This window comes from Columba livia, chromosome 11 (assembly GCF_036013475.1).
Source record: "Columba livia isolate bColLiv1 breed racing homer chromosome 11, bColLiv1.pat.W.v2, whole genome shotgun sequence".
Taxonomy (NCBI): Eukaryota; Metazoa; Chordata; class Aves; order Columbiformes; family Columbidae; genus Columba; species Columba livia.
The window spans coordinates 10,861,478-10,889,321 of NC_088612.1; the positions used below are offsets into that span (position 1 = coordinate 10,861,478).

General features: G+C 43.2%; 2 protein-coding genes across 3 annotated transcripts; one reads left to right on the forward strand and one right to left on the reverse strand.

Annotated features, from left to right (window-relative positions):
* Positions 1–37: 37 nt before the first annotated feature.
* Positions 38–12,953, reverse strand: INTS14 (integrator complex subunit 14). Of its 2 annotated transcripts, XM_065075950.1 has the most exons (14): positions 12,818–12,953; positions 12,604–12,690; positions 11,908–12,087; positions 11,267–11,534; positions 9,754–9,861; positions 8,015–8,170; positions 6,582–6,700; positions 6,021–6,163; positions 4,117–4,209; positions 2,932–3,076; positions 2,545–2,678; positions 2,334–2,452; positions 1,890–1,955; positions 38–912 (listed from the first exon to the last, which is right to left on the reverse strand). In XM_065075950.1, exons 4-14 carry the CDS (start codon positions 11,486–11,488, stop codon positions 661–663), a joined length of 1,557 nt encoding a protein of 518 aa, XP_064932022.1. In that variant the 5' UTR covers positions 11,489–11,534; positions 11,908–12,087; positions 12,604–12,690; positions 12,818–12,953; the 3' UTR covers positions 38–660. The 2 variants fall into 2 exon arrangements, with proteins under 2 accessions (XP_064932022.1, XP_064932023.1); XM_065075951.1 differs by lacking the exons at positions 12,604–12,690; positions 12,818–12,953 and having other exon boundaries at positions 11,646–11,916.
* Positions 11,996–27,365, forward strand: SLC24A1 (solute carrier family 24 member 1). Its single transcript, XM_065075949.1, has 11 exons — positions 11,996–12,558; positions 12,838–12,992; positions 14,404–15,460; positions 17,159–17,221; positions 17,497–17,605; positions 22,971–23,051; positions 23,844–23,944; positions 24,601–24,807; positions 25,157–25,246; positions 26,081–26,247; positions 26,942–27,365. The coding sequence occupies exons 3-11, from the start codon at positions 14,549–14,551 to the stop codon at positions 27,189–27,191; spliced, it is 1,980 nt and encodes a 659-aa protein (XP_064932021.1). The 5' UTR covers positions 11,996–12,558; positions 12,838–12,992; positions 14,404–14,548; the 3' UTR covers positions 27,192–27,365.
* The last annotated feature ends 479 nt before the right edge of the window (positions 27,366–27,844 follow it).

Genomic DNA, 27,844 nt, shown 5'->3' on the forward strand with positions numbered 1-27,844 from the left:
CGCAGTCTAGTTGCTATGAAAATGGAACAAATCCAACTTAGATTCATGAAGAATTACTTTTTACTCACATTACACAAATAAAAAAAAAAAAGACATGTCACACAAGATTAAGTTACTTTCACAAGTGTAAGCACTGCCCTGCCAGTGATAACTCCCATTATGGCAGTACAGACTGGCTTTCAAGTTGGGCATAAAATGAGTGACAACACCCTAAAATTAACTGTCTACCTGATCCTGCACAGTGATTCTCACACATTTTCTTTGGACTAATCAAGTTGGTGTATAAAGTACAGTAGCTGCCTTTTAGGATACCTTTACCAGTGAGTTCAGTTACGTGTAACCACATTTTAGGGAGGCCAAAAGCCATGAGCAGTCTGCTGCCTCTGATGGCATTTTCTTTCACTCCTCACATACACTGAATAACTTCCACCCAGCATCCAACACAGTCATTGATTTTGGGACACTTTCCACAGTTTTCAGGTCTGACTAAAGCCGCCACAAACTACCTACATTTATTTAGAGAGCGCTGATGCAGGTAAGGGACCCTGTTTTGATAAGAAGTTCTCTAAATAATAACTAAACAGGCCCTAGAAAGTAAACAGGATGAGAAAATTTGAACCACTTGTGTCTTAATCTATAGAAGCTCCGAAAATGGTGACTTCACATCCTTTCAGTGCTGCTACTGGAAAAGTCTGTCTGCAGTGGAGCGATGTTGTGATCATAGGCAGCATATTCCGACGCTCCGGTACTTGCCACTTTGAGCTGCTGAGCAGCGTGCGTGAGCTGAAACGCTGCATCGGGATGCGCCGTGTCGGGAAGGAGCGTGCACTCCCGCTCCAGCATGTCCGCCACACCTTTGAGCAGGTCCAAAAAGCCAAAGGCCAGAGCTGCCTTTCGTAAACGATTAAGTTCCTGCGAAGAAGGAAAACTCCTTTTAAAGCCACTATAAGGCTTTACAAAAAACACGGTTTTCTTCTTTTTTTTCATGGCAAGCTTATTCACTTAAGAGGAGCCTAACCTGAGCAATCAGTACAGCTGATGGGAACCACCCAGCTGCTCATGAGATCAAAAATGCTTCAGGGCAGAAGATGATAGTGGCACAACTAAACAGTTCATTTTGCCCTTGATCCCTTCCTATAAATCTCCACTTTTCCCTTTTCTCTTGTGCATTCAGCTCTTATACCCACCGGCTTTGTCTGTGTCTCAGCTGGGGTTGGCCTCCAACTGAGGCTTCACTGACTGCTGCCTTTAACCACAGTGTCCAGCAAAATGTGATATATATATAAATTTTTCTTCACTGTAAACTGACAGTGCTTATATGCATTTAGGCAGGGCATTCATTCTTGAAGTCTCAGGGGGCCATAATAACAAACTGCATCATCGCTAAGCTTACAAGAGAAACGATTACCTCCAGCTACAGTCTAGATTAGGGATTATTACAATGTGGCCAAATGTGCCTGGAATTTTTTCTTTCTCTGCTTCAGTTGTAGAAAAAATGTAGGAGACATTTCCAGACTCAGAATGACATTTGTGTTCCTATTCCCCTTTGATTCCTCAGTTTATTTCTGCCTGGACAACAGCATATAATCTGTGAGGAAGTTCACCACGGAAGTGACAGGGATCAGGGATCCTAAGAGGCACCTGTAAATATGACACATCTATGTCACCCTGCCAGAGAACATGGTGACAGGGAAACCAGACCCCCTTGTCTCACCTTAACTAGTCTGTAAAATGGACTCAAGATGTTGCCTTTACAGAAACATCTCTGGTTTTCCAGAGCCCTACAAGCCCGCACAGAACATCCCCCAGACAGATATGGTATGTGTTCCTCTGTTAATGCACCACTATCAGTATGGACCAAATTTGGGCTGTCCTGAAATGTTACTCACTTTATAGAAGGTCTGAGTTTTTTCAGGGAGTTTCCGTGCATTTCTCAAGATCTTCTGTACATCCGTCTGCAAAAAGGAAAAACAAAACAAAAACTTGGCAACTGCTGGGGAAGTGGCAGAAAAAATCCTCAGCTATTTATTGAGAAATTATCCTGACCATTGACCAGACCGCAGCTCACAAAGGCTGAAGTATAAATAGTAATTACACTAAATCAAATAAACTAAGCCAGATGCTCCACTGGAGACAGAGCTTTCATTAAACAAGCTATGCTTTCTGATTGCATTTTAATCGTGATATTTTAAAGTGGCAGCATTTATACAAATGAAAGAAAAGCAATAAAGCAATTACATTAAACAGACAAGACACAGATAGAGTCCACTTTGCTGGTAAGACGGCTACTGCTGATCCAAGTAAATCATCAAGTCCAAAACCCGTATCATTACCTGGAGGCCACTCGGTTTAATCCACACGGTAACGTTCTGTGCGTAACTGCGCTTGTTCTTGGGTTGCAAGGGGAAGGGGCTCTTATTGTCATCCTCTCCATAAGGATTTTCTTTCGCATCTTGGGGAAGAAAATAAAAACTTAACAACTAAGAGTTTCACACAAGAAAACACTGAATCTGTAGGAGTTATTAAAATTATTGTGATTATTACCTGAAATAGGTCCAAGCTGTGCCATCTTCCCGAGCCATGGAAGGGGCTCAGGGCCCGGTTCAAAGAGTGACATCATGAGGTTTGATTTCTTCTTGCTGTCAGCTTGTGAATAGAGCATTCCGTACCACTCGGGCCTGTGGAACAGAGCACATCCCAAAGGCTGAAAATCTTGCATCCCTCTCTGCCTAGAATTTCCCCCTCTCACTGTGTGGAGGCTCACTATTTGCAATTTATACTGGCAGAACCATGTCCTGAATTAAAAATCCACAGCTTTGTCTGGCAGTGCAGAGTTCTGTACAGAGTACAGATATAAATAAGCATAATTTATAAATAAAACATAAACAAGCAAAGAAAGAGATTTCTTCAGGCAGACATCCAGCGCCATACCCCAACTGGACGACAGCCACCATGCCTTCCACTTTCAGGCTGCCATGTAATAAAACACAGAAGTTGGGGATTTTCCCAGCAATCTGATTAGCTGAATTCTCATCTTCAGTGTCATCTGTGATCCCAGGACCCACCTCATCACCTTCTGGGGAAGAATAAAAGCAAAGAAAGAGAACATAAGAATAAACTCAAACAAAGGAGTTCTGTTTCTGTGCCACCACCCTGTATCTTCTGCCATGCAAGAGCCTATTAATTCTCTTGTGGAACAAACAGCTGCTAAATGAATTGTTCAGGTGAAGTGGCCTTATAATGTTTTACAAACCACTGCATTCTACTAACAAAACAGAGTTACCAAAAAACTGCAAACAAAACCTCAGCTTTGAAGAAACTAGAAGTGAAATGAAACAACACCAAGAGTCAGCTGCTTCTGAACCAAAAGCACCCTGAATTTCCAGTTCTCCTGTCCTTCTCCTGTGGTCTTTATAAGAAATGTTTTAGTAGTTGGAATACAGCTGTGATTTAACTGTTAGTATCTTCTAAGGTGAAAGGCCTAGCAGGATAAGAGTGTTAATACACAGATGAGAGCATTTCTAGAGTTTTCACCCAGAGAAATCTCACTTTCTCTTTGCCCCACTCCAAAGCCATGACAAAAGGAAAGGGAAAGTCTTTCTTATCACAGGCTGATGCACACAAGCAGCTGCAAGTCAGTAATGTGCTAACCATCCTTGACGCCTACACCAGACATTTGTATAGACACATACACACTTGGCCCCAAAGAGCAGCAATTAATGCTCAAGTACAACTGAGCAATCTAGTTGTGATTAAGATCAGATTTTTCACAACAACAAATAACTCCAAGAACCAATTAGATGCAGGCATTAGATATTCATCTTGCACCACACATTTCATGGCCCATAACTATTTTTAGCTTTAAGTTTGGCATGTTCTATTAATAATGATGCCATAAGGACACTGTTCCCTCTATTAACTTTCAAAAGAACATGGTAATCAAAATAAAAAGAGCTTGTGTTCAAGTTTTAATTTTAATGTAATCACACAGACACGTCTTTAGAGACATCTGGCATTTTCACAAAGCATAAAACCTGTGCTTCTAGTCTAAACCACCACAGACGTTACAAGGGAAGTTTGCAGCAGTTTTTGCTAAAAGAAACAAAACTTACTCACCTCTGTTAAGTGCAATGGGCAGCACCAAGTGTCTGGACAAGACAGGAGGGCTGGAAATGTCAGCTATATCTACAAACCCAACAATTTCTAGATCTGTGGGAAGGCAACAGGTTTAAGTCAGATTTGGAAAGAGCTGAAATGTATTCAGAGTCTATTTAACATTTCCACTTCTTAGACCACTGAGTTTCCTGAAGCATTGACTAGAGGTAGCACAACCTTGACAGTCACAGATACAAACATTCACACATAATACCACCGCACTTTAAGGTGAGAACAACGAGAACATAACTTCCGTCACACATGTACTGCTGTCCATGAACCATGTTTCTGGACAAATACAGAATCTGGAAGATTCATTGTTTTTCACACTGTACCCAAACCATTGCCATTTTATAAATCCAAAAGGAGAGAAAACAAAGGACTAAACCAAATCTAACAGCTTTGAAACACTTGATTAAAGCCATGGAGGAATTCAGGGGGTGGGAACACCATACACTGCATTTTAACACACAGAGAACAACATTTCCTTCCTAACGACTTCCCATTTTTGGAATGACAGGAGGAACTCTCAAAATGCAACACAAAGCCTCTCATCAAGACACACCGCATTCTCTTTTTCTTGGCTTTTGCTATTTTGCTGCAGACATACTCACCCCTATTTAAACAGTGTGCAGCTACAAATAAGAAGTGATCACACCCCAAATGAGAAATGTTTTTTTCTCTTGCATATTTAAAAAACCCCAAACAAATGAAGGCAATCTTGGTGGCAGGAATTTATGAGTTACAGTTCACTTTCTTGCAGAATTTTACCACTATCATGTCCTCATTCACATGCAAACTGTGCACATTTTGTTGATGAACACAGCAAAAAGAAAAAGGAAGTCTACAGGACAGATCCAGGGAATGAAATTGCCAGTGGAGCTAGAAACTCACAAAAAAAGAAACTATCTGAAGACTTATCTGGGTATATGATCTAGCAAAGTCACTCTTGTATTTCATGAACAACACAAAGCCAGCAGGAACTCCCATCAGGTCCCTTACAGAGTTTGCCACCCTGGGGTGTCAGCAAGGGTACCAACCTTTAGCCCAAGAGCCACAGAACTGCCTGACTGGGAAGAACAACGAAACGCATGTGGCCAAGTGCAATGCTGAGGAGCTGAGAGCAATATTGGTGCTGTGGTTCAAACTAAATTCTTAAGGCAGAGCAGTGAAGTTCAGTGTATTCTCTCCAAGATGTGTAACTAGCCTTTCGCAAGGCATGGGCTACGTACAGCCTCCCTGCTGTTCACGGGAGCCGTGTCCAGGAGCGGGAGTGCTGAGACAGGTTTTCTTTGCACAGTTTTAAAAAACAATTTGGTATTTGTATGAAGCACCAGGATAACAGACAAACTATAAAGCCAGAGATTTCAGAAATCTCAACCTTTACTTGTGCTGCCCCACCAATTCTTCTCAACTCTGTTCCTGGGGGATTCCTTGAAGAAGCCTCCAAAAAAAATGCCAGTTTGTCTGACCTTATAATACAGGGTCTTTCTGATAAAAGCAACTCTAATACAAAATGCAGCCCCATCTCCAACATACCTCTTCTATCCCCCATGAAGTTTATGTACTAAGGTACTCATGGAAAGCAGCCTGTGACTCTCTGCCACACTCCTTGCCCCCAGAAATTGGCACCCTGAGTTTTGAAAGTTCCTCTACCCTCCTCCAGCCCTTTTACCAGGGACATGTGGCTGCAACAGGACAATGCTCTTGTCCCCTGGTGCCACATACACCAACAAATTACAGAGCCAGTGACTGATCCTCGCAGAGAGAATGTGTATGAAACAGCAACTATATAGGAAAAGAGGTGGTAGTGAAAAGGCAGAAATTGAATGGATTTAAGCGAAAAACAATCAAAGATTGGTTACCTGTATTAATTGCTTTAGGGATGGGGTCTATTTCCTCATCTATAATGAAAGGCTCTGGTCTGGGAAATACTTGCACATCAGATGTTAAGTGGCCACACTTGAGAACAGCATGGAATGGTGTATAAGCCAGGTCTATCAGCTTTCTAGAACACAATCGGTTATTATTAAGGAAAATATAACATATCTCAAATGAAAATTGTTTGTCTAAAGCACATTTTTTCCTTTTAACTACAGTTAATCCAGTAGTTCTAACATTGCTAAATGACAAAACAAAGCAGATTAATATCACACTGATGGCAAACTAACAATAAACCTGGAAATTGGCACCTTCTATCTGCCAATTGTAAACAGATGCTGTGGTTTGTTACAGAATAACCAAAATAAATATTGACCTTAACCAGTGAAGGTCAAGATGAAAATACAGTAAACAAGATCATAAACTAAAAGAAAACAGGATGAATTAGAATACCTATCTCATCAGATTTCTTGTTACATTTGTTTTCTTTTACAGATACTATCTGCAAACCTTCACTAAGGCATATTATCTACAAAGCTACTCACCCAAACATAGACTGTACATTCTTCAGGCAAAGGGGTCCATCAATGGTGAAAATTTGCCCTTCCCCATTGTTCAAATCTATGAGCCGTTCCAGGCAATCTAAGGAATCTGTGCTTTGAAGCTGTAAAAAAAGTAAAGTGAAACAGTAGGGGTTCTTAAAGTTTTCTTTTTATTATCAAGTATGTTTTCAGAAAATATACACAACAGCAAAAAGCACCTGATTGGATGATAAAATGATTTTTTGTTATCTCACTACTTTCTGAATAAACCAATAACCTTGGTCTCCCAGGAAATATACTCTTTATGTTGCATTTATATTAGACCAGACGCAGCATTTGGCCTAGTAACAAATAATCAGAATATCTTGAGTTGGAAGGGACTCATAAGGAACATTGAGTCCAACTCCCAATACACTGCTTTATCGTGTTAAATTCTGCTTCGAAAGCAGGTTCAATCAACCAAAAATCTCAGAAGCTTTTGGTCTGCAAGAGCACAGGAACACCTTACTAGCATAACAACATTTCATCAGTAATGCTAAGTTTCCACCTCATTCAGGAAAATCTTATTTTTAGGAGTGAAGGCAGATACAACTATTTTTGAGAAGTTCTTAGAGAACGCCCTCCATTTACTGATAAGTTTAGAATGCTCTAAACTTACCAGTAATAGATTATTTATTTTAAACATTGTTCCAGTTATTCTGATATGTAAACAATGCTTCAATCCATCAGCTTCATCAAGAGGATCATTTCACCTTGAAGGTGAAATACCTATTGCATGCCTAAGTAGAAAATCCCTCTGTGTTGGACAGAAAAATACAGGTGTCGAGTTAAAAGCAATGTTATTAATAAAACCTAATCTAAGGAACTTTAGTCTATATAGGCTTCTTTTTATGCATTTTTTATTCAACAGAATTCTACCTACTCTGAAGATTTTTAAAGCGGGTACTGAAATTTTCAAAGGTACCTGAAGAGAAAGAAAAGTCACCTTCCCTTCAAAACTAAGGGAAGTTGGTTTGAATGTTGGCTCGAGGACTTTAGAATTTTGCTCACTCACATTTCTACATAAAGCTATTGTTGTTTTAAATGTTGAGCATTTCTTCGCAATAGAAGTGATTTATTCAAGAATTTAACCGTAGAATAAGAAAAGCCCCCAAATGCAATCAATGTAATGAATGCAGAAAAATAAAAATTGAATAATATTCTCCAGGAAAAACCTGACATGATTTATAAAGATTATGATAATGATGCAATAATAATTTTTAAAAAAGATACTGCAGCTACATTCCATCAAATATCTAACATTAAGCACTGGAATGTCAACTAAACTTTATAACTAAGCACAAGAACATCGAAGTATGTTTTGTGCTGACCTGCTCATCAGTTCAGAGAAGAAAATAATTATCCAACGTAACAAAGAAGAAGGTTAAAGACGTCACCTCTTCGAGATTTGCCATGCACATGACATACAACTTGGATGGGAACGGGAAAGGCAGCGGAAACCTGTTGCTTTCACTTCGCTGGTTGTGTGTAGCCAGGGAGTGTCGCAGGGAGCCTCTGCCAATCCCCAGGCAGCCGTCGGTGACCAGGACAACCTTGAATGACAGGAGGAGAGATGAGCATTTCCGAGACAAGACACATTCCTATCCGCAGAGGACAACTATACGCCAACACATTTCTGCAGCCTTCCTGGCAGCATAAACTTCTCTGCTGAAAATCCTTGCTTACACGGGGATTTCCTCTGCTGAACCGGGGTAAGAATTGCGAGTAAATTTCCAGAGACAGGCACACAAATGAGAAATGGAAGATTTAACCACTGCAATTTCAGTTATGTACAGAGTAAATATACATATAAATTTCATGGCTAGAAACACACCATACTGTGCATAAACATGGCTGTTTTTAAGCGTACACTAGAACTACAGTGATCATACAGCCAAAAAAGCAGCCTGCTGCTGATGGACTTGCGAACTTTGGGTTTATTTTCAGATGGAAGATTAAAGCCAAGTGTGACCATTTCTTCTGCAGAATCTGGAGGGTGACCCAACTCCCACTACAAGCTACAGAAGCCATACAAAAAGTAGTATTAATTACCCTAATTCTTTGCAAATATAGCTGCAGTATGCTCACATTTGGAAGCAGAATTATTAAAGCAAAAATATATATTTTTCCATCCAGTTGCATGTCCAAAGTCACTCCTTGTACAAACCTGCACTAACAGGTTATGCTGAATAATGGAGCTATTTACACTCAGCTGAGACCCAGTCATTTCCAGAGTAGTAAGACAGCTGCTCTTTCAACACTGCACAGAAACAGCAGGCATTATTTTTGTCTGAGAGGTAAGGAAAAACAAATGCAGTTGAAACTCAGTGTATATCTGCTACCTCCAGACTTGTATTCTCTCTCATTTGCAGTCTGTCCAGTTATCTGAACTGTTGCTCACCCATAATGTTTTCCACTATTACAAGATTTTGCACAGGTCATCCCCACTGCCTTTCATCACCCCATAACCCGCCTGACACACCTTCCCAGCTCACTGAGCTGCACAATTACTGAACTTCAATCCTAACCCAAAAAGCAACAGCCTCCTTGGTGTCTCAGAAAACTAAGGACTAAAATCAGTTTTTGCCACAAGAGACAGTAAATTCAGACGGCTGAGAGCTGCAGTGGCTGAACAGAGCACGTGAGCAGAGAGAGGCCAAATGACTCATCAGGGAAATAAGACAGTTCAAAACACACTCAGCAGCAGTTCCATGCTTCTGCTTGAGACCTGGAACTGTTACATGCACTGGAAACCATTAGGTATTGGGGGAGAAAGGTTATTGTGTGTGTGATTATACCCCTTCCAAACTAAGTGAGGCTCCTGGGACAGAAGATTGTATCCAGATCAAATGTCAAGCCTCCAAAATAACACTCTTGGGCCAGATTTTATAATCTACCCCACTACATTAACATACCGGGCAAAAAGCAGCCTCATTTTTTGCTGCTGAATGTTTTAATACAGACCACCTTCTGTTCACACCCCAGCTACACCCAAAATACTAATTCTTTGTCTTCCTGTAGCACCAGCGTGCCAGAGAGCATACAAAGTTTCCAAATTATATTTACATTTCCATCTGCAACTTACAGGAAGCAGAAAGTACACGTCAGATCCTAAGAACAGTGAAATCAGTCGTACCTGGCAAGGAATTGCTGCCCCCCATTCCTGCTGGACAATGTTACAAACCCCCAGCAGCGCTGACTCCAGGCAGGTTTTGTCATAATCATCCATGTTACTCAGGGCTTCCTGGAAAGACAAACACCACTGTCATTGCTGGCTGAAATATCACTAACACAGAAAAGTTATTCACAGTTCTGTTGTAAGTCAGTATATTTGCTTTGTACTGTAACATAATGCAAAGTGCTGTGTTCTTATCTATGACCTGGAAAGTTAAAAGAAAGAAAAAAAAAAAAGATATAGGAAATAGTGAACAATATAACAAGAAAACAGTTAAAACTGACTCTGAAGGAACTATAATATTATAAACAAACTTCCTTGGGAGAAAAAAAAAATCTTCTGCATGTCTCAAAGAAACAGTAAAGTAAAAATCTGAAGTAATGTGTAACATGAAACATTTAGCTTAGAAAATCTTCCCAGGTGTCAGAACAAATTTAACTTCTTAAAGGTTCACAAAATAGGCCACAAGGAGGTTGTCTCAAAAACTCTTTGGCAGAGAAAATAACAGAATCCAAAATTCATACCCACACCCCATTTCTATAACCATAAACCAGTTTTTTCTCCTTAAAATGAAAACCTCACACTTAACACAGCACTATAAGAAAGGTGCAGCTATAAAACTAACATGCTAGAGGAGTTTGGCTGGATTCTTGGCAAAGAGAATGCACTGGCATTCAACTGCTAAAAGGCAAACATAACAGAGAACATCTTTTAAAATCTGCATGTCCCACAACTGATAAACCTAAAGCATGGTACCCTTGACAGTGACGTATCATTTCTTCTTGATATTGTATACAATAACCAGACATATATATATATATATATATATTTATATTTATATATATACACATTTTTTACTGGCTTCAGAGACTTTCATTACCTTACTGAATTTGTATGAAATTTCCACCTAGGGCTTTCTCCTTTCCATTTTCTTCCCACTTCCTATCACATCTGCACTTCCTATCACCTTTTTCTCATTCTTGCCCTGCTTCAACTGCACCTTCTCTCTACCAAATCACTTGAGTCAAAACCTTGCCAAGCAGTCCTATTTGATTCATCATTTATCAAGAGCAAATTAACAACTACAGACAAAAACATGAACATCACAGAACTACTGGTGTTTGTAAGAGCTTCATCAGGCAGCCCTTTCCTCCACCCCCACTTTTAACTAAATAATCACACTCTAGTGGTTACCTGTAAAGGTGCAATTTGCAAAATGTTTCAAACACGTTGATTTCACCTATCCTTAAAATAAGGATAAAACACTCAATTCAAAACGTTCTGCAGAGGATGACAGGAAATCACACAATTTCAGTGTCATTCTGAAACACGTCGGGGGGTTTGAAGGTTGTGATTTTGCTTTGTTGTCTTTTTGTTTCGTTGGGTTTTGTGCATGTGCGTTCTGTTTGTGTTTTGTTGGTGGTGTTTTTTTGTGTGTTGACAACTTACTGCTTTGGTGCTCTGCACACCCTACCTGCAGCGTGTTGTAGTCTCTCGTAAAGGGCACCATCAGCTCCCACAGTGACGAGAACACCACCAAAGCCGTGAACTCCAGCTTGTAGTTGGTGGCCATGTGCTCAAACAGCATGGTCAGCCCGTGGACCGCCAAGTGCTTCCTCTGGTACTCCTCAGACCCCTCCACCGACACCGGCCGCGTCATGGAGAGCGACACGTCCATCACCACCACCGTCGGCATGATGAGCAGCTCCTTCCCCGCTACCGCCGTGGAGAACAGCGATCCGCTGCATGGAAAGGGAAGAAAAAAAAGCCGCGTGTGATTATTAAAGTTATGAGGCGACGTGCCTCGTCCTCTTACACTGACCCCGCTGTGTGGTGGGGGAAGCGGCAATTACCCTTTTGCCCCTCAAAAAGGCCGGATTTAGTGCAGATTAGCTCAGTGGATCTGCTTCTGAAACACACATAGGCTGTGAAGGCCAAGGCTGAGTCTCCATGGGGGAAGGGAGCAGCGGGGAAACCCCGAGGGCCGAGGAGAGGCCGGAGAGCGCGACGGGGAGCCAGACCTCCCTCCCAGCCTCCCAACCCCTCCAGCCCAGGGACAGCTCGGGGTGTTTCGGGGAAGGAGGCGAGAGGGGGAAGGGAAATGGTGCCGCTCACCCTCGTCCCGCCGTGCCGCCATCGGTCCGTCCCAGAAAGCGGCTCCCCCGGAACGCCGCGGCCGAGGCGGGAAGGGGCCGGGCCCTCTCCCGGCCCCGCTCCACACAGCCCGGGCCGCCCTGCCCGCACAGCCACAAGGGGAAAACGTGTTTTCGTCAGTAAAAGGAGAAGTCTGTGATACTGCACACACCAGGGAAAGCAGCTCATTAGATGCCGGTATTGTGGCATCTACAGAGCCCATAGCTGTGACAGGACAGAGACACTGATTTGAGGCTGGACAGCCTCGTGCCTATTGTGGCACGATGAAAAAACAGAATTTATGGAAGAGTGTGGCGAGCAAACCTCCTTCTTCCAGTTCTGTAAATGTGGGAGTCAGTGTAAGGAATCTTTAATGAAGGGATGTTGTTTCTACAACTGATCTGGCACCTGACCCCGGTGGGGGTTAAAGGACTGAGAGACATCAGACTATGAATCCTTAATGTAAAACAAAGTCCCTTCAAACTAATTGCAGAATGCAAACTGATTATTTAAAAAGTTAAGCTAGGGGAAAGAGTAACCAAAGAGCCAGCAATCCATATTTTAAATAAATCAATAAGGGGATGCGGTTGTTAGAACATCATCTGTATGAGATGCCTCAAGATGAAGCTACATGTAAGTTTTCTTGGGATTTACTCCGCTGCTGTCTTCCATACTTACCGTGAGAATGATCCATGTCTCACAGCTGCTGCTTTCATGTTGTGGTTTATAACAGAGATAATCGCCTGCCCTCGTACTGAGAATAACCTGTAGTAAGAGACAAAGATACTGGCTTCAGAGATAGACCCAAATTTATACAATGCTATTTAATCTTCTTAGGGGCTGCAGGTATTAAAGTGGATTGGCTATTCCTCCAGTAATATGTCCTTCACACCTGACCCTCTCTTGTATTAGGGCTGCGCTAGCAAAGACGTCGTGAAAGTGGGATCATTTCCATCTGCCTCTCTCTGCAACAGCATCTCCCAACTGGCTGTTAAGTATCAAAGAAGCCTCCTGCGCCACGCTTGACTGCTGGTACTCCTCTTCCTCTTGGACAGCATCTTTGGAAGGTAAGCTGAGGAGGTGGGTTTGGTTGCTTCAGATCTCCCATGACTGAAACAGTACAACCAGTGAGAAAGGAGCTGATCTGTAAGAAATAAAACCAGTTTTTAAACAGGGGTGTATACATGTGTCTTCTGTGTACTTCATTTTTACTCTCTTATATTTATTAGGAAAGGTAGTTTTCTAATAATGTGCAGTTTGTTATACATATTATATCATGCAATTCTGCCATATGCATGTTTACAACTCTTTTTACATATGAAAAGCAAAGCTTATATCATCTATTTATCTAGGTACTCCTATGACCCTCTATTACTGTCGCCTTAGTGATTCTCCCAACTATTTAAAAGAAGATAATAATGCCTGTCTTGCAAGAAATTTAGGCTGATTACTTCTCTGGGTGTTATGCAAGAGGGTGTGTGCTAACTTGCATGAAGCGCTTATCTGAGAATGGCTTACAAAACTGATTTGCATCCAGCTCAAGCACAATGTGACACTTACACTCTGGGAAAAAAATTAAAAATCCATGAAGAGCGATATTCTAAGGTAAAACATTCAACCAGCGCTGAAAGGTAAATTCTGTCCAGCCTCAAATCGCTGTCTCCATCCTGTCACAGCTACAGGCTCTGTCACTCTGGCATTTACAATTTCTCTCCCTTTTAAAATGCTGTTCAAATAATTATGCAAGGTACACTAATTACCCCCTAATAAAAGGTGTGATTACAGTTCCACTTTGCCAGTTCTGATTTCTACAGAAAGGCTTGCAAAGATGTAGTCATAGAAACAAATGGATATTTGGCACCCTCAGTTTTACTAGACCCAAGTCTTCTGCCTGCTCTTCTCAAAGGAAAAGAAAAAAGCTCACCCTTGCTTTGTGTTCTGTGGAAGCGCAGGACTGGGGAGCCACAGAGCGGCATCGCTGGGAACTATCGAGCAGTTTTCATCCTCCTGTTGAGTTTATTTAGGTGAATAACTGGTGTTTGAAGGGAGGTTTTGACAGCATGATCTTGTCTTCAGAGTGCCTTCATTTCTAGCAATTTAAAGTAGGTTTCTTGACAAAAGCCATGTCCTCTCCTCCTGCAGAACACAGACCCAATTGTTAATGAATTGTTAATGAGTAACAACTGGATTCACGTAAAGACACAAATCTTAACAGCTCCTGGAAATGGGCATTAGGTGGAATCAGAATTCAGCTCAGATTGAACTGTCTTGGCCAACTCCTCTGTATATTAAGCAAAACCTATGATTATGAATCAGCATAGCCTACAGTCATAAATTTAAAAAAAGACTGGAGCCTGATTTTACTTGCTTAAGTCCATTTCTTTTTATTGAAAAGTAGAAAAGCTGTCAGTGAGGTAATGCTACCACACAGTAAGAAGCTGCAGTACTGTATTTTTTACACTAGATTTTCTTTTGCAGGGTTGTACACTTTGTGTCACGCAGTTTCACACCTGATGCTTAAGATCAGCTGGAAACCCCAATGGTGGATATGAGAGCAAAGTGCTGATCAAGAGAAGTCGTCAGTGGCTTCTGGACACAGCTCTGATTTTTGAACCTTTAGGAAATGCATTTACCACGGAGAAGGCGGCTACAACGGAACCGAATCTTTTTCTTCCTTGCTATAGTGTTGGTCCTCTGTCTCTACCAGCTCCAGTTCAGCCCCTCTGCCCTTCCAGCGCCCCACACAGCACCCCACACCACGGACCCTGAGAAAGTGGCCTCCAGAAACAAGACTGCTGTCACAGGCAATGCCACAGCAGCACCCAAAATAAGGCACTGTATATATGTGGATCCTGAGCCAACTGTGCCCATCACAACATCCGTGGATACGACACCACGGCAAGAAAACGTCAGTGAAAGCTACCCAGGTGAAAAGCCAACATATGAGTCCAAAGCAGAATACCCCCAGGACCTTTTCAGTGTGGAAGAACGCAGGCAAGGGTGGGTTGTTCTTCACATCTTTGGCATGATATACGTGTTTGTGGCCTTGGCCATAGTGTGTGATGAGTATTTTGTCCCTGCTCTGGGAGTGATCACAGAGAAGTTACAGATCTCTGACGATGTGGCTGGAGCCACCTTCATGGCAGCAGGTGGATCAGCACCCGAACTCTTCACCTCCCTCATAGGTGTCTTCATCTCACACAGCAATGTGGGCATCGGTACCATTGTGGGCTCGGCCGTGTTTAATATCCTCTTTGTCATTGGCACCTGTGCCCTCTTCTCGAGGGAGATACTCCACCTGACATGGTGGCCCTTGTTTAGAGACATCTCATTCTACATTGTAGACTTACTGATGCTCATCCTGTTTTTCCTAGACAGTGTCATTGATTGGTGGGAAAGCCTCCTTTTACTGACTGCCTATGCCACATACGTGTTCACTATGAAACACAACGTGTACCTAGAGCAATGGGTGAAGCAGGAACTGAACAAGAAGCTAAACGCTGTGCAGGCAGCATCAGCAGAGCATATACGGAAGGTTGGTGTCCTTATTGTTCAGAGGGCAAGTTGGAAATAATTTGTTCTAAAGTAAACCAGAAAGAAAATCTGCATCTCCGTCACAAAGTGCATATTCAAACAAACCTCAGGATACAGGTACTGGTGAATAATTATGGTTATAAAATTAAGGGAATGCAATGTAGATAGTAGAGATCTTAAGAAATTGGAGAACACTAAAAGGGAATTCTACCCTTGCAATTACTAACTATATTGATTGCAACCGCTTAACTACTTTCAAAGATGTGTGGGATTTTGCTCACTCAGTTGTTGTAAAGGGGTTTCAAAGAAACCACTTACAGGAACACATTGTTAGTCTGGGAACATGACTGGACAATTCTGTGTTAAAGAGAGGAAACAGGACTTCTGACAAGAGGCACTGAAGTTGGGTGTATTGCTGGGACACTGGTGGAATCGGTCATTACCCAATCTGCAGTGCAGCAGGGGATCTGGCAGCCTTTAGCGACCATTGCCACCTCTCCCAGTCAGCAGTTGGCACCAAGATTGAAACACCCAGGTCCCATTTCTTCACACTGACTGCAGGTGCTCAGAGAAACAGTTCTGTGTGTCACTGCTGCTTGGGCAGGGAGGGTTGGGACTGGAACTACACGCTCCAGGTTTGAGACCAGGATCCTTCACTCCTTGTCTTTTGTAGGATGAGTTGGCTGCTTACACAGAGTGTCTGAAGGTGTCCCTAAAGCCTGTTACTCTTTCAGACTGGTAGATCTGGCCAGGGCATGCTTTCCAAAACACTTGGGACTTTGTCTTCTTGAGTGTACCTGCCCACTTTTTCCTCCTCTGTCCCTCCCACCTCCTCTAATGCCTCTTTGTCCTCTTGACCTGTGCTACTGCCAACTGTCAAGCAGAAACCATGACATTTCAAGTTGTCCTCTGGCTTTTGACATGCTTTACTAGATGTCTGTCACTGACACTCACGCATGCTTTGCCTCTTCTGGTCTTGCCACTCCCTTCACATAATTTAAGGTAAGAAAGAAAGAGGGGTGAGGATAGCTGAAGTAGTGCTGAATTGAGAAAATCTTTTTCTTTTCCCGGTCTGTCTTTCCATCAGGGCTTGAGGCTGGGACTTACATTCCAGAGGGATACATGTGCAAGATACTGCAGCTGTACACATTCATCACTGTGAACATCACAAATTATCACAGATTGAATCCAACCCTTCAGAATGAAGGAAAAAAACCAGCACTTTAAGCTTATGGAGAACTCTCACTAGCACATAGTAGCATGATAGAGAGTTGCCAAACCTAACCCAGGGAAAGATAACGTACCTATATGGAAAGTAGTGCTGATCACTGGAAAAAAAATATCCCTTTGCACCTTCACTTTCTCTCTGCTGGAAAATGAGTAAGGATGCAGATGTTTGGGGATATAGTCAGGGTTACCTATATCTACAGGAATCAGATGGTAGAGAACATTTGAGTCCTTCTCCAGGTACCTCCATCCTCATGGAGGTAGAGGAGGTAGAATCCTGTTTCTCTTGGAGGCCACATGGTTTTAAGGAGAGCACATGGCTTTAGCTCTTGCAGGAGCATCCTTGCACAGTCACCTGCATTAACTGTCCCACTGTCTCACAGCCAATAGCCTGAAGAGCTCTCACTATACCCTGAAAAAGCAGGTGAAATAGTAGTGGGGTTCAATGTTTTTTGTTCTTGCTTGCACGCAGAAAAGCAGTGGGGCAGTTGCAGATGACGGAACAAAGAAGCCAGCAGATGGGAGGAAGCTGCAGGTAGGTCTAAGCAACTTTACAGGGACCTGTATTTATCTAAGGATGGGTTGGCCTGCTGTCTCAAGAGCATGTCTCTTGCTACAAACAGCCCATATAAATGCAATTGCACATTAATTGAATGCAGGGGCTGTTTAAAATCCGTGCTGAGGCTGCTTCATGGGTTGGAGAGATCAGCCTCCGCATAAATGTGTCCTCGGGGCAGAGAGGAACCCACAGCGAAGATGATGTTTGGAGGAGGAAACTGCTACTGACTGCTGTGTTCTACCTTTCCATAGCCCTTGTCAGCCTTACAGCGAGGCAGCAGCTCAGCCTCCCTCCACAACTCGCAGATGCGCAGCACCATCTTCCAGCTCATGATCTACACCCTGGACCCCCTGGCCGAAGGTGAGCGAATGAGCCATGGCTGAGGGACGGGGGTTTGCAGCACAACAGTTTAACTGGGAATTCAGCTTTTGGGTGTGGTGGTGTTGGGGCTCAGGAGCTGAAGTGGGGCTCAGGCTGAAGAAGCTCCAGGGAGACCTTATTGCGGCCTTTCTGCACTTAAAAGGGGCTGACAAGAAAGATGGGGATTCAGACTTTTTAGCAGGGCCTGTTGCAATAGAACAAGGGGTGATGGTTTTAAACTAAAGGAGGAGAGATTCAGGCTGTTTACACTGAGGGTGGTGAGAGCCTGACCCAGGTTGCCCAGAGAGGTGGTGGATGCCCCATCCCTGGAGACATCCCAGGCCAGGCTGGACAGGGCCTTGGTGATGGGGTCAGTGCTGTTCCCGAGCTTCTGCTGTTCCTCTGACAGCAGGAGCAGCAAACATGAGTTACGGGCTTCCTCCATCTCATAGTGCGTCACATCTTCCTTCCTCTTATTAGCTCAGACTTCACCCCAGCCTTGAAAGAGCAGCATTCAGTACTGACTACATTTCTGAGAAAGAGCCGCTCAACCTATCAGTCTGATTTATAATTGGAAAATGAACACCGGGAGAGCTCATACACCTCCCCAGCTATGTACACAGCCCTTCACAAGACATAACCTGAAGGAGCAGAAAAAGAAGTTAAAATTCTTGAAGAATTAGCTTTTTGACAGTCATTAAAATCCTGGCTGAGAACTAAAACACACAGCAGGTTCTAATTATGATGGTTAAGCCAGCCTGTACTTAATTTAGACTTACACCGAGCACCTCTAAAAGCTCACCTGCAACACCACATTATCCTCCCTGCCATGGCAAACTGTACCCACAGCACTCTGCAGGCAATGGGCCAACTCCCCATGGCCAAGGGCTGATCGGCTCAGGACTAAGACACCTTCTTTGAAACTACCCAGGGTGCAGAGAAGCCACATCTCCAGACACACTCAGGGTCTTTGTACACAAACTTTTAAGGTGCTGCTTTGTATGAACTTTCATACAACAGAGCATGGAGGTTAATTTTTCCAGGAAATGATGAAGCATGTTAAAAAAGGATGCGTTTTATATTTTCTTTCCTAGCTCAGCATACACCCTTCCCCTCCACTGCCCTACTTGTTCTAAAGAGATTATCTCTTGTCCATTCAAAGAGAGATTGAAGCTAAGCAGATCAACACCTCTTGTGTCTATCACAGAGGTTACAAAAAGGACTCTCCAGATCAAAATCCCAGCTGCACAAACTGTTCGAGGGAACAAAGGAGGCTTGGTAAGGACAGCAAGACAGATAAATGTCTGCTTTGATAGATTTTTAGTGAAGGGACCCATCATAATACTAACAGCAGCCTAACAAGAGCCAGACTCATCAGGGTTTGCCCCCAAAAGGTGGCATCAACATCCCAAGGATGAAACAAAAAACTTATGAGAGGACATGCTATTGCCTTTAGCATCAGAAGGTACCAGACCTGAGGGACTGCTGCCACACCAGCGCCTTGTCACCCTTCCTGTCACACCTCTAAATGTCTCTGTGCAGCATTTGCCCACCCCAGGGCTGCACACGCTTCTGGGCTGGTGTCCTTGGCTTGGTGACACCCTGGGACCTCAGCAGGAGCTGTGGGGGCCTGGGGATGCCAGCCCAGACCAAGGAGAGAGTTCCAGCGCTGCCATGGCCAGCTTGGCCCAGAATACACTGCTGGGGGCTCTCAATGCAGCTGTGAGCCACTGGCTTTGCTAAAGAGGCAATTATTACTGTGACTTGTGAGTACTGAATGAATGGAACTGGGCGAAACAGTTTGGATCTTCTCTGAAAGACAACTCCCGCTCTCATTTCAGCTGGGCAGAAGGTGAGTTACTATCTCAGTATGTGGCAGCCACTAGATGGAAGTGTCACCATGTGTACTTAAGCAAGTCTAATATTCACAACAGGGATGATGCGAGGATTGGCTACAGTCTCTCCAAAAGGTTGTTGTTTCTTAGATCCTTTACTACAATAACATCTAGTTAAGAGCAAAACCTCTGCCCCACTCCACACAGTCAGAACAGAGACAGATCCTTGGAAAAGATAATGATAAAGAAAGTTTCTGATATTTCAACAGCACAGCACTCAAAATCAAGGAGACAGTGTCCCAGGTGCTGTGCATCTTGTAGGAGACACTCCTTACCCTGAGAAATTCATTGCTAAAGAAAAAGGGAGTCTGGAGAAAAGGAATCATTTATGAATAGACTGAAAAACCAAAGTGCCTTGAGTGGCCAAAAAGATAAAGTGACTTCCCCAGGATGACTCTGACAAAGAGTTTGAACATGAAAAGCAGATCAGGACTGCAAGCTCAGCCTTTGTGCTAGTAGTGCTGGAGCCCTTTGGTACACTCAGGCCAGCTGGTGACTGGTTCCCACTCATCACCAGCAAAGTCCTTTTTGCAGTATGTGCAGCACTCTCTGTCCTGGACACACTTCTGTAATTAGGCTACAACATAAAAGATGATCCCAAAGCAATTTATCTTTCCTCAAGGGTCCTTGTTCCTTCTTGCCAATGCTTGTAGCATCAGCACTTAGAGGCTGAGCATCAGCACTTAGAGCACTCTGCAGAAGAAGAAAGTTGGCAACTGTTTCTCAGCAGTTTCTGACTTAACCTGCTGAAATTAGGATCTCTGTAGGGTTTCCTTCCTTATGCTGCAGTTACATTTTAGTTGGACAGCACAGAAGCCTTTTCAGGGCAGCAAGAGACCAAAAATGTGGAAAAAGTGCCAGCGCTGGGGCCTCCAAAACTGAGTTCAGAGGCAGAGGTCTTAGAAAGAAAGCAGAAGTCTGAAATACAAACTTTGTTTCACTGTTCCTAATGCAACCTTTCCCTTGTATGAAACAAAATGAGCTGTCTACCCTCCGGATGTCCCAGTTAACAAGCTAATCAGTCTGGAAATTAGACTAGAATAGAGCAGCAGGCAGTGTTGCAGGCTGAAGCTGAGCTGGAAGACTGAAGGCAGCTACAGTTTCTCTTTGTTTTATTAGCATTCAATCACTTGTTTTAAGACAATCATGATACTAAGGGGTAAAAGGACTCGTGATTTTTTTTTTTCCCCTCTACTTTTAGACAGCAGAATCTCCAAATCCTCCAGGTTCTATCCAAATTTAAAGAAAAAAAATCCCTTCTTGCTGTTCATGTTGTAAGCTAGTCCTGTTAGATTAAATATTAGAGCCAAAGAATTAATTAAACATAAGAGCAAAACTCCATGTAAGCGCTCAGCTGCCACCTTAAGTCCAGCCTGGATGTTGTCGATCCACAGGACGGGAATCTTTCCAAAGAGCATCTCAGGGCCCCTGGACAGAAGCATGTCCTGTGTGAGGGGCTCTCAGAGGGAGAATTCCCAGTGCAGCGGGTGCCCCAGGGAGATCAGTCCTGGGGAGAGGACCGCACACCCCAGGGCAAGCATGCTGCCCTGCTCAGCTAATCCCAGCACTAGCAAGGACTGAGCTGACACATATCCCTCCTCCCCATGCTGACCTGCAGATCTGGCCAGCTTAGAGCCAGCTCTTCCTCCCCTCTCTGTCCATCCTGCTTGAAATGTGTGTCAGAGGACTGAACACCTTTTTTAAAGAGGCTGATCTCATGAGAACTGGATAGCAGGCTGGACCTAATCTGTTTAATCCTGACAGAGAGGTGCTCACAGGCTCTGCTGACCCTGGCACTCTCAGCCTGCAGCCTCGCTGAGGGCAGGAAGCCAGGAGCTTGAATTTATTTAATCTCTTCCAGGCTGAGCCTGACCACCCTGACCCTGCTGACAGGAGCTTTTCCAACAGCTTCTGGGAAAAGCTGGACAGAAAGATGCGTTGCCCAGTGCTTAGAGGAGACTGGGAGCAAGAGGTCACTTTTTCATTGCCCTGCACCAATGGGTGCGCTCTTGCTTGGCATCAGCAGAAGAGGAACGAAGCGAAGTGTTTCACATCCCCCTGGGAGGTTTCAGTGTTGACAAGGAGCATGGAAGAGTCAGGGTCTTTAGTCCCAGGCAGCCTCTCAAAGGAGAAGAGCTCATCATTTCATCTCTGCCCCGCCATTCCAGTGTTCAGCAGGAATCCCAGTTAGTGAAAAATGTTTCTGTCAGAGGGTAACATGAATCTCACCAGAATAGGCCTTGTCCCCAGAGGGCTTAATGTCTGAGCTGATCCCAGCTACTGGACTAGACCAGAGTTTACTGATTTTCACAAGGTTCATCTCCCCAGCGGCAGATCTGCCTGCATGGCTCGGGGCCTTGGACCTGCTATTTCAATTAACTCAGTATCGCAGTGATGAATAAGGTGTCAGGGCCCTGCCCTTGAGGTGAATGACAGCAGCACGTCTTGGTTGCACAGTTAACAGTATAGCAGATTAAATCAGTGTGATAAAACTTTCAGAGGAAATTAATTTCCAGCCCTGCACACAAGCCAACATAGCACGGCCAGTTTCTTGTGGCTGGTGTCCATGTGCAAACCCTGTGACCCTCGGGCTTGGTCAGTGGCAGCTCAACAGAGAATACAGATGAGAGCAAAATGAGGTTTTTCTTTCAGCCAATAACTTGCTCATTTCAGTGAGAGGAGGAGTTAAGGTATTTGAGCACAACACCTAACTATAGAGACACACACTGGTTCACAGTTCACTGTAAAACAACAATAAAGCAGCTCACCTGAGCAGAGCATGGTTTGCAGGGGAAGAAATCCTCAGCAGTCCCAGAAATACAGTGCTGGACACTGCACTGGTGAAGATGGCCTCTTGAGCAGCCTGGGCCAAGTTGAACCTGGGTACTGGGAATTTAGATCAACTCCTGCAAAGGAAACACTCATGTATACATAGATAAATCAATCCTTTTCCAGATAAATAGAAAAGGTTTTTATTTTTCCTTACCATCAGGTTGCCAGGCTGCAAGCAGCACAGTAAAGCCTCTTCAGTAGCCATGTGGCAGAAGGAAGGTGTCATTTCTAGCTTGCACATAAACTAGTCTGAAAAAAAAATCAAGTAATTTGGGAACAGAATTATATTGCATCATAACTCCTCCTGTGTTCTTTCTGCATTCGCTTTCTATGAAATACAGGTATCCCCTGTATTACTGCACTGGAAATTATTCTCTTCCCCTTAGATTCTCTTTTAAATATGAAAGTATTAGTTACATGTTGAATTACTGGCATAATTGGCGTAGTACTAAGTATTTAAATATAACAGCTATAATCAACTAGCAACAGCCAAAACCTGGGGCTGCAGCCAGAAAGACAACTCACAAGTCAGCATTGACCACAATCCATGCACAAAGAACGGGGCGAGAGAGCCTGTGTGTCAGGGGCAGGTAAAGGGGGCTTTGCAAAGCTGACAAATGTGTCTTTCTCATTCACAGCAAAATTTAAAGACAAGGTCGACGTCCTAAGCAACATCGCCAAGGCAGAGGCTTCGGCTGGACAAGGATCCAAACCAGAAGGTGAGCACACAGGAGTCCGTGCTGTTTGCTTTGTTTTGCAATCCCTCACCTTCCCAGCACTCAGCGCCCAAGGGCTGGCAAAGAAACACTATAGTCCAACACAAATTTTCTGTTATTGCTGGTCACAGACGGCTGCTAATCGATGTACAGGAACAGCAGGCAATAAAAGCCATCCCCACAGGAGCCTGGGAGTGGTTAGTGAGATCCCAGCCCAACAGAAAGTGCTACACTTTCCATGTTCCTCTTGGGTGCGCAGGTTAACACAGGAGCAGCACAGCGGACATTGCAGTTATTTCCATGTGTGTGTCAGCAGTTTTTTATTTGTATTTCAATACCTACCAAACGATTAGGGATTGAAGTCCGGGAGCACATAGCAATAATTTCTCAGCTCCTTGGAGGAGGCCAAGCTCTACTAGAAAAAAAAAGGAAGCAAAGCTTTATGTCCTTTCTGGCCTTTAAGGATGGCTTTAATAAGATCTCCAGACTGAAACCAAGAAGCGTCCATCAGCTGTAGATCAGATGATCAGCATCTCTTTCTTGTTGTGCACGTGCCTCTTGCAGCAGTTTCAGATAGGCCATAGGAGCACCAAGGGATCATTCTGTGCCAGATTCTGCCCTGCTTCTAGTTGTCACAATCCACATTAAACGGGAGGATAAACAGAAAACCGAAGCAATCAGGCTGGGTTTAACATGAAATACCACGTTTTCGTATGGAGCTCAAATCTCCCTGCTAATCAAGGGAAGGTGACTGGTGTGACTGAAACCGGTGTTGCTTCTTACCCCTTCTAGCAGAAGAGGAAAAAAAGGCACCGGGCACCATTCAGCTAACTCCTGCCAGTGACTCCGAGCCCAGCAAAGACAAACAGAAGGCAGACACGCCACAGGATGGACAGGTATTGGAATAAATACCATTGGCAAGAAGCACTTGGTCCAGACTGGACTTCCCCTGCACTTTCCTTCTTCCCTCTGCAGAGCTTTTGGGGCAGAACCCAATTCATTTCCCATAACTGGCAACTATTAATAGACTGTGTGTAGTGATAAGATATATTAAAGTGTTAGGTGAAACATTTCAGATTACAAAGACAAATGAGCTCCAAAATGTAACAGTGACTAACACTGTCCAGTTTTTTTCTCCTCAAATTACTCTTTTGAGGTCAGAGGGGGACTCCAGTGTAAGGGAAGACAAAACATCTTCCTGCCCTTTGCTTATCAGTAACATTTTCATTTTGCTTCCCTGATCCCTTCTTTCAATTGATGTGATTCGCTGTTCTAATGAGAAAGGGCTTTCAAGGACACACAATAAATGTTTGATTTGTGTCAGAACCCTGTATAAAAGTTGGTTCTAGTTAACCGATACCAATTAATTACTGTAGTACACAGGCACAGCGATAGGGTGGGCCTGGAATTTGTGCCACAACAGCAAGATGCAGGCTGCGGCTGCCCCCAGCCACGTTATAAATCTGGCAAAACCATGGTGAATAAATCCTGTGCAGCTCCTTATGCAGAAGCATTGAAAACATATTGGCTTTTTTTTTTTCCTGATCTACAGCACTCTTCAGACAGCGATACGTCCTCAGACAGCAGCTCCGAGAGTGAGGAAGACAGCGATGACGACAGCGCAGATGATGATGATGATGAAAATGATGAGCCGCTATCTCTTGCATGGCCAGAAACTAGGAAAAAACAAGCAATTTACCTTTTCCTCTTTCCCATTGTCTTCCCTCTCTGGAGCACTATGCCTGATGTTAGAAACCCAGTAAGAATCTGTTTTCTTCCGCGTCTAGATTCATTAACTGCACTATAGATTTCCCCTTGCAGACTCCCCAGTTCTATTTTTCCATGTCGAGAGTCTGTGCGTACTCCAAGTGCTGTTAGTGCTGCAGGGAGTGGGACAGGAGCCCCAGCAGTGGCACAGCGTAGTTCAGACACTTAATAAACCACAGAAGACTTCAATTACTGGTCATCTAATCAAACTAATACAATTAGAGACAGCAAGGTCCACACTAAAGCAATTGATTGAAGTGTTTTGGGTGAATAACTTCCTTCAGGGATTGTTAACTTTTCTGAAAATTCTCCATGTTTTTCCTTTTCAAACTTGATTTTAGGACTCAAAAAAATTCTTTGTCCTCACGTTTTTTGGATCCATCATCTGGATTGCTGCATTCTCTTACCTCATGGTGTGGTGGGCTCACCAGGTGAGGGTTTTATTTTCTCTCTGCAAATAAGACCATTTCAGAACAAGCAAATAGAGAGAACAGTGTCAGTATGGCATTTTATCTGATTAATTACAGCTGCACTCATCCATCAAAACAGGAGAAATTTTGTTTTGTTAGAACCCAAAAGGGAATTTTCAATTTCATTCTTTTTGATTTGACAAAGAGTCATTATTTTTTGAGAGCTTCCAAGGGAGTTCGTGCATCAGTGAAAAGTGCCGTCAACATTTATCTTAATACTGCCTTTTCACTGATGAATGCTTCTGTGCAGAAAATAATTATCCCTTACCTAATTAAAATTCTAGGAAAATACCAGTTCTGGAAGCTGCTACATGATCTCAGCTCTTATTGCCTTAATGTTCCCCTGGCACATCTTGTAGAACCAGGGCCACTATTTGGATTTAGTGATCTATTGCACAATCACAGTAGAGTCCATCAAGCCATAAATCCAAGGACTGTCATTTCCCAAAGCTCTTGGATCACACGCAGCTGATGTGAAATTCGCAGTGGAAAGGCAGAAGACACCAGAAGAGGTGAAATCGGGACAGAACGAGTCGTGCTGTAGCTGACTTGACTTTGCTCTGACTTGGCAAGAGTGCAATCAGATGCCCTACACTATAGAGCAAATCTAAGATCATCATTCACAATGAAATTCAACTTCTTATGCCGTAAAACAGAAAAAAAATACTACCATGTTTAAGAGGATTAAAATATTTTAACTCAAATACGGCATGAAGCCTGAAAGACTGAACAGAGCAATTGAATTCCATGTTCCAAACCAAAACTAACAGCCATACCCAACTTTGTGGTTTTTAGGTTGGTGAAACAATTGGAATATCAGAGGAAATTATGGGGTTGACCATCCTGGCAGCAGGAACATCAATTCCTGACCTCATCACCAGCGTCATCGTGGCGCGGAAAGGCTTGGGTGACATGGCCGTGTCCAGCTCTGTCGGCAGCAACATCTTCGATATCACTGTTGGGTGAGTGTCAGTTCAATGCTGAAAGATGCTTTTCTTCTGAAATACAAAGCTAACTGTTTTGATTCCAAACGGGTCTTAACTGATCTCATTTTAGCTGTAAAAGGCAGCTGTGTTGGTTTCGGTTTTTAAAACCTCAGCTAGTCAGGAAACAGATTTTTATAACTTAGCACAACAGAGTGAACATTAAGTTGCATAGTTCAGGTCACTGTCCTGCAGCTTCAAATAACGGTATGTAGCTCAAACCAGAAACAGCGCCATCTGCCCCTAATTCTGAATCAACAGAAAATCATTGATTTTTCAAGAGAAAAATGCAGCAAAGCTCTGTCAAAACCCGGAGACTGACAGACAGGACACTTCCCCACTCACTCAGCTGTGCAGATCCTGCACAATCCAGGCTCAGTGTCTGAATCTCTCATCAATAAAGCACCAGCACTCACTACTTTACAATAGCACACTCATATGCTTAATTCGTAAGTATTATTTGAAAATTGATTCTTGGGTTGCATTATGATAGTGCAAGTATTATCCAAATGCAGTTTTTGACACTAACAATAAATTTTCTATTCATGCTGCATTATACGGAATGCAATTTTGCTTTTATTTTTCTCCATAACAGTTTAGAAATTGCTTAGTTATGATGCAGAAAATGAACTGCCTTAAACCATTTATTTCAATTATTTTCCTTTTCTTGCAGTTTGCCAGTTCCTTGGTTCCTTTTTTCTCTCTTCAATGGACTCAGCCCAGTTGCGGTCAGCAGCAATGGGTTGTTTTGCGCAATCGTTCTCCTTTTCCTCATGCTCCTGTTCGTGATTATCTCAATCGCTGCATGTAAATGGAAAATGAACAAACTGCTGGGGCTCACCATGTTTGCTCTTTACTTCGTGTTTTTGATCATCAGCGTGATGTTAGAAGACAAGATCATATCCTGCCCGGTCTCTGTATGACATTTGGACGCTTCAAAATGTATGGGAACATATGCTAAAATCAGAAAGGTTTAAGGTAGCAATTGTTCTACTGGAAAAAAGCAATCAGAATTCTAACAAACTTACTGAGAATAAAATATCTTTAATATAATAAAAAATTTAATAATTCTCCAGTGGTATAGCAGCCTCTACTGTTTTTCTTTTGGGGTCAGAAAAGATCAGAAAAAGTGACAGATGTCAAATAATGTTCAGGCCTTTGCACAAAGTTTTCAGTACGGCTGAACCCCTCAAGTTAACAGAGCCGATTTTCAGCACAGAATATTTACTCATTATATATTTTCAGGAACACACTCTAAATTACTTAGTAAATTACTCAAACTCACCAAAATCAATGAACTTTACGTCAGTAGGAATGGAATTCCCAAACCCTGCTTGAAATCTTCGTGCAGACGCAATCCTGTGTGTCAGGAGTGAACTCCCTCCCTCCCGCTGCAGGTTTGTGCTGCAGCTGCTCATCCTTTTGGTGAACGCCACGACAAAGCATCCACAACAGGTACCGTACACGTACCTCAGGAAACGTGCACAGAGCACGTGGTGCACATCAGGGGAAAAGTGTTCTGCCAGCCCTCTTAAGACTGTGGGAAATTATAACACTTGGGTATTCAGGGAAAAAG

Coding starts and splice junctions, on each gene's coding strand:
- SLC24A1 (XM_065075949.1), top strand. CDS start 14,549: ATGCATTTACCACGGAGAAGGCGGCTACAACGGAACCGAATCTTTTTC. Junction 17,222..17,496: donor CAGATGGGAGGAAGCTGCAG/GTAGGTCTAAGC, acceptor ACCTTTCCATAG/CCCTTGTCAGCCTTACAGCG. Junction 26,248..26,941: donor ATCTTCGATATCACTGTTGG/GTGAGTGTCAGT, acceptor CTTTTCTTGCAG/TTTGCCAGTTCCTTGGTTCC.
- INTS14 (XM_065075950.1), bottom strand. CDS start 11,488: ATGCCGACGGTGGTGGTGATGGACGTGTCGCTCTCCATGACGCGGCCG. Junction 6,701..8,014: donor GCATGGCAAATCTCGAAGAG/GTGACGTCTTTA, acceptor CTTTTTTTACAG/CTTCAAAGCACAGATTCCTT. Junction 1,956..2,333: donor TTAAACCGAGTGGCCTCCAG/GTAATGATACGG, acceptor TCCTTTTTGCAG/ACGGATGTACAGAAGATCTT.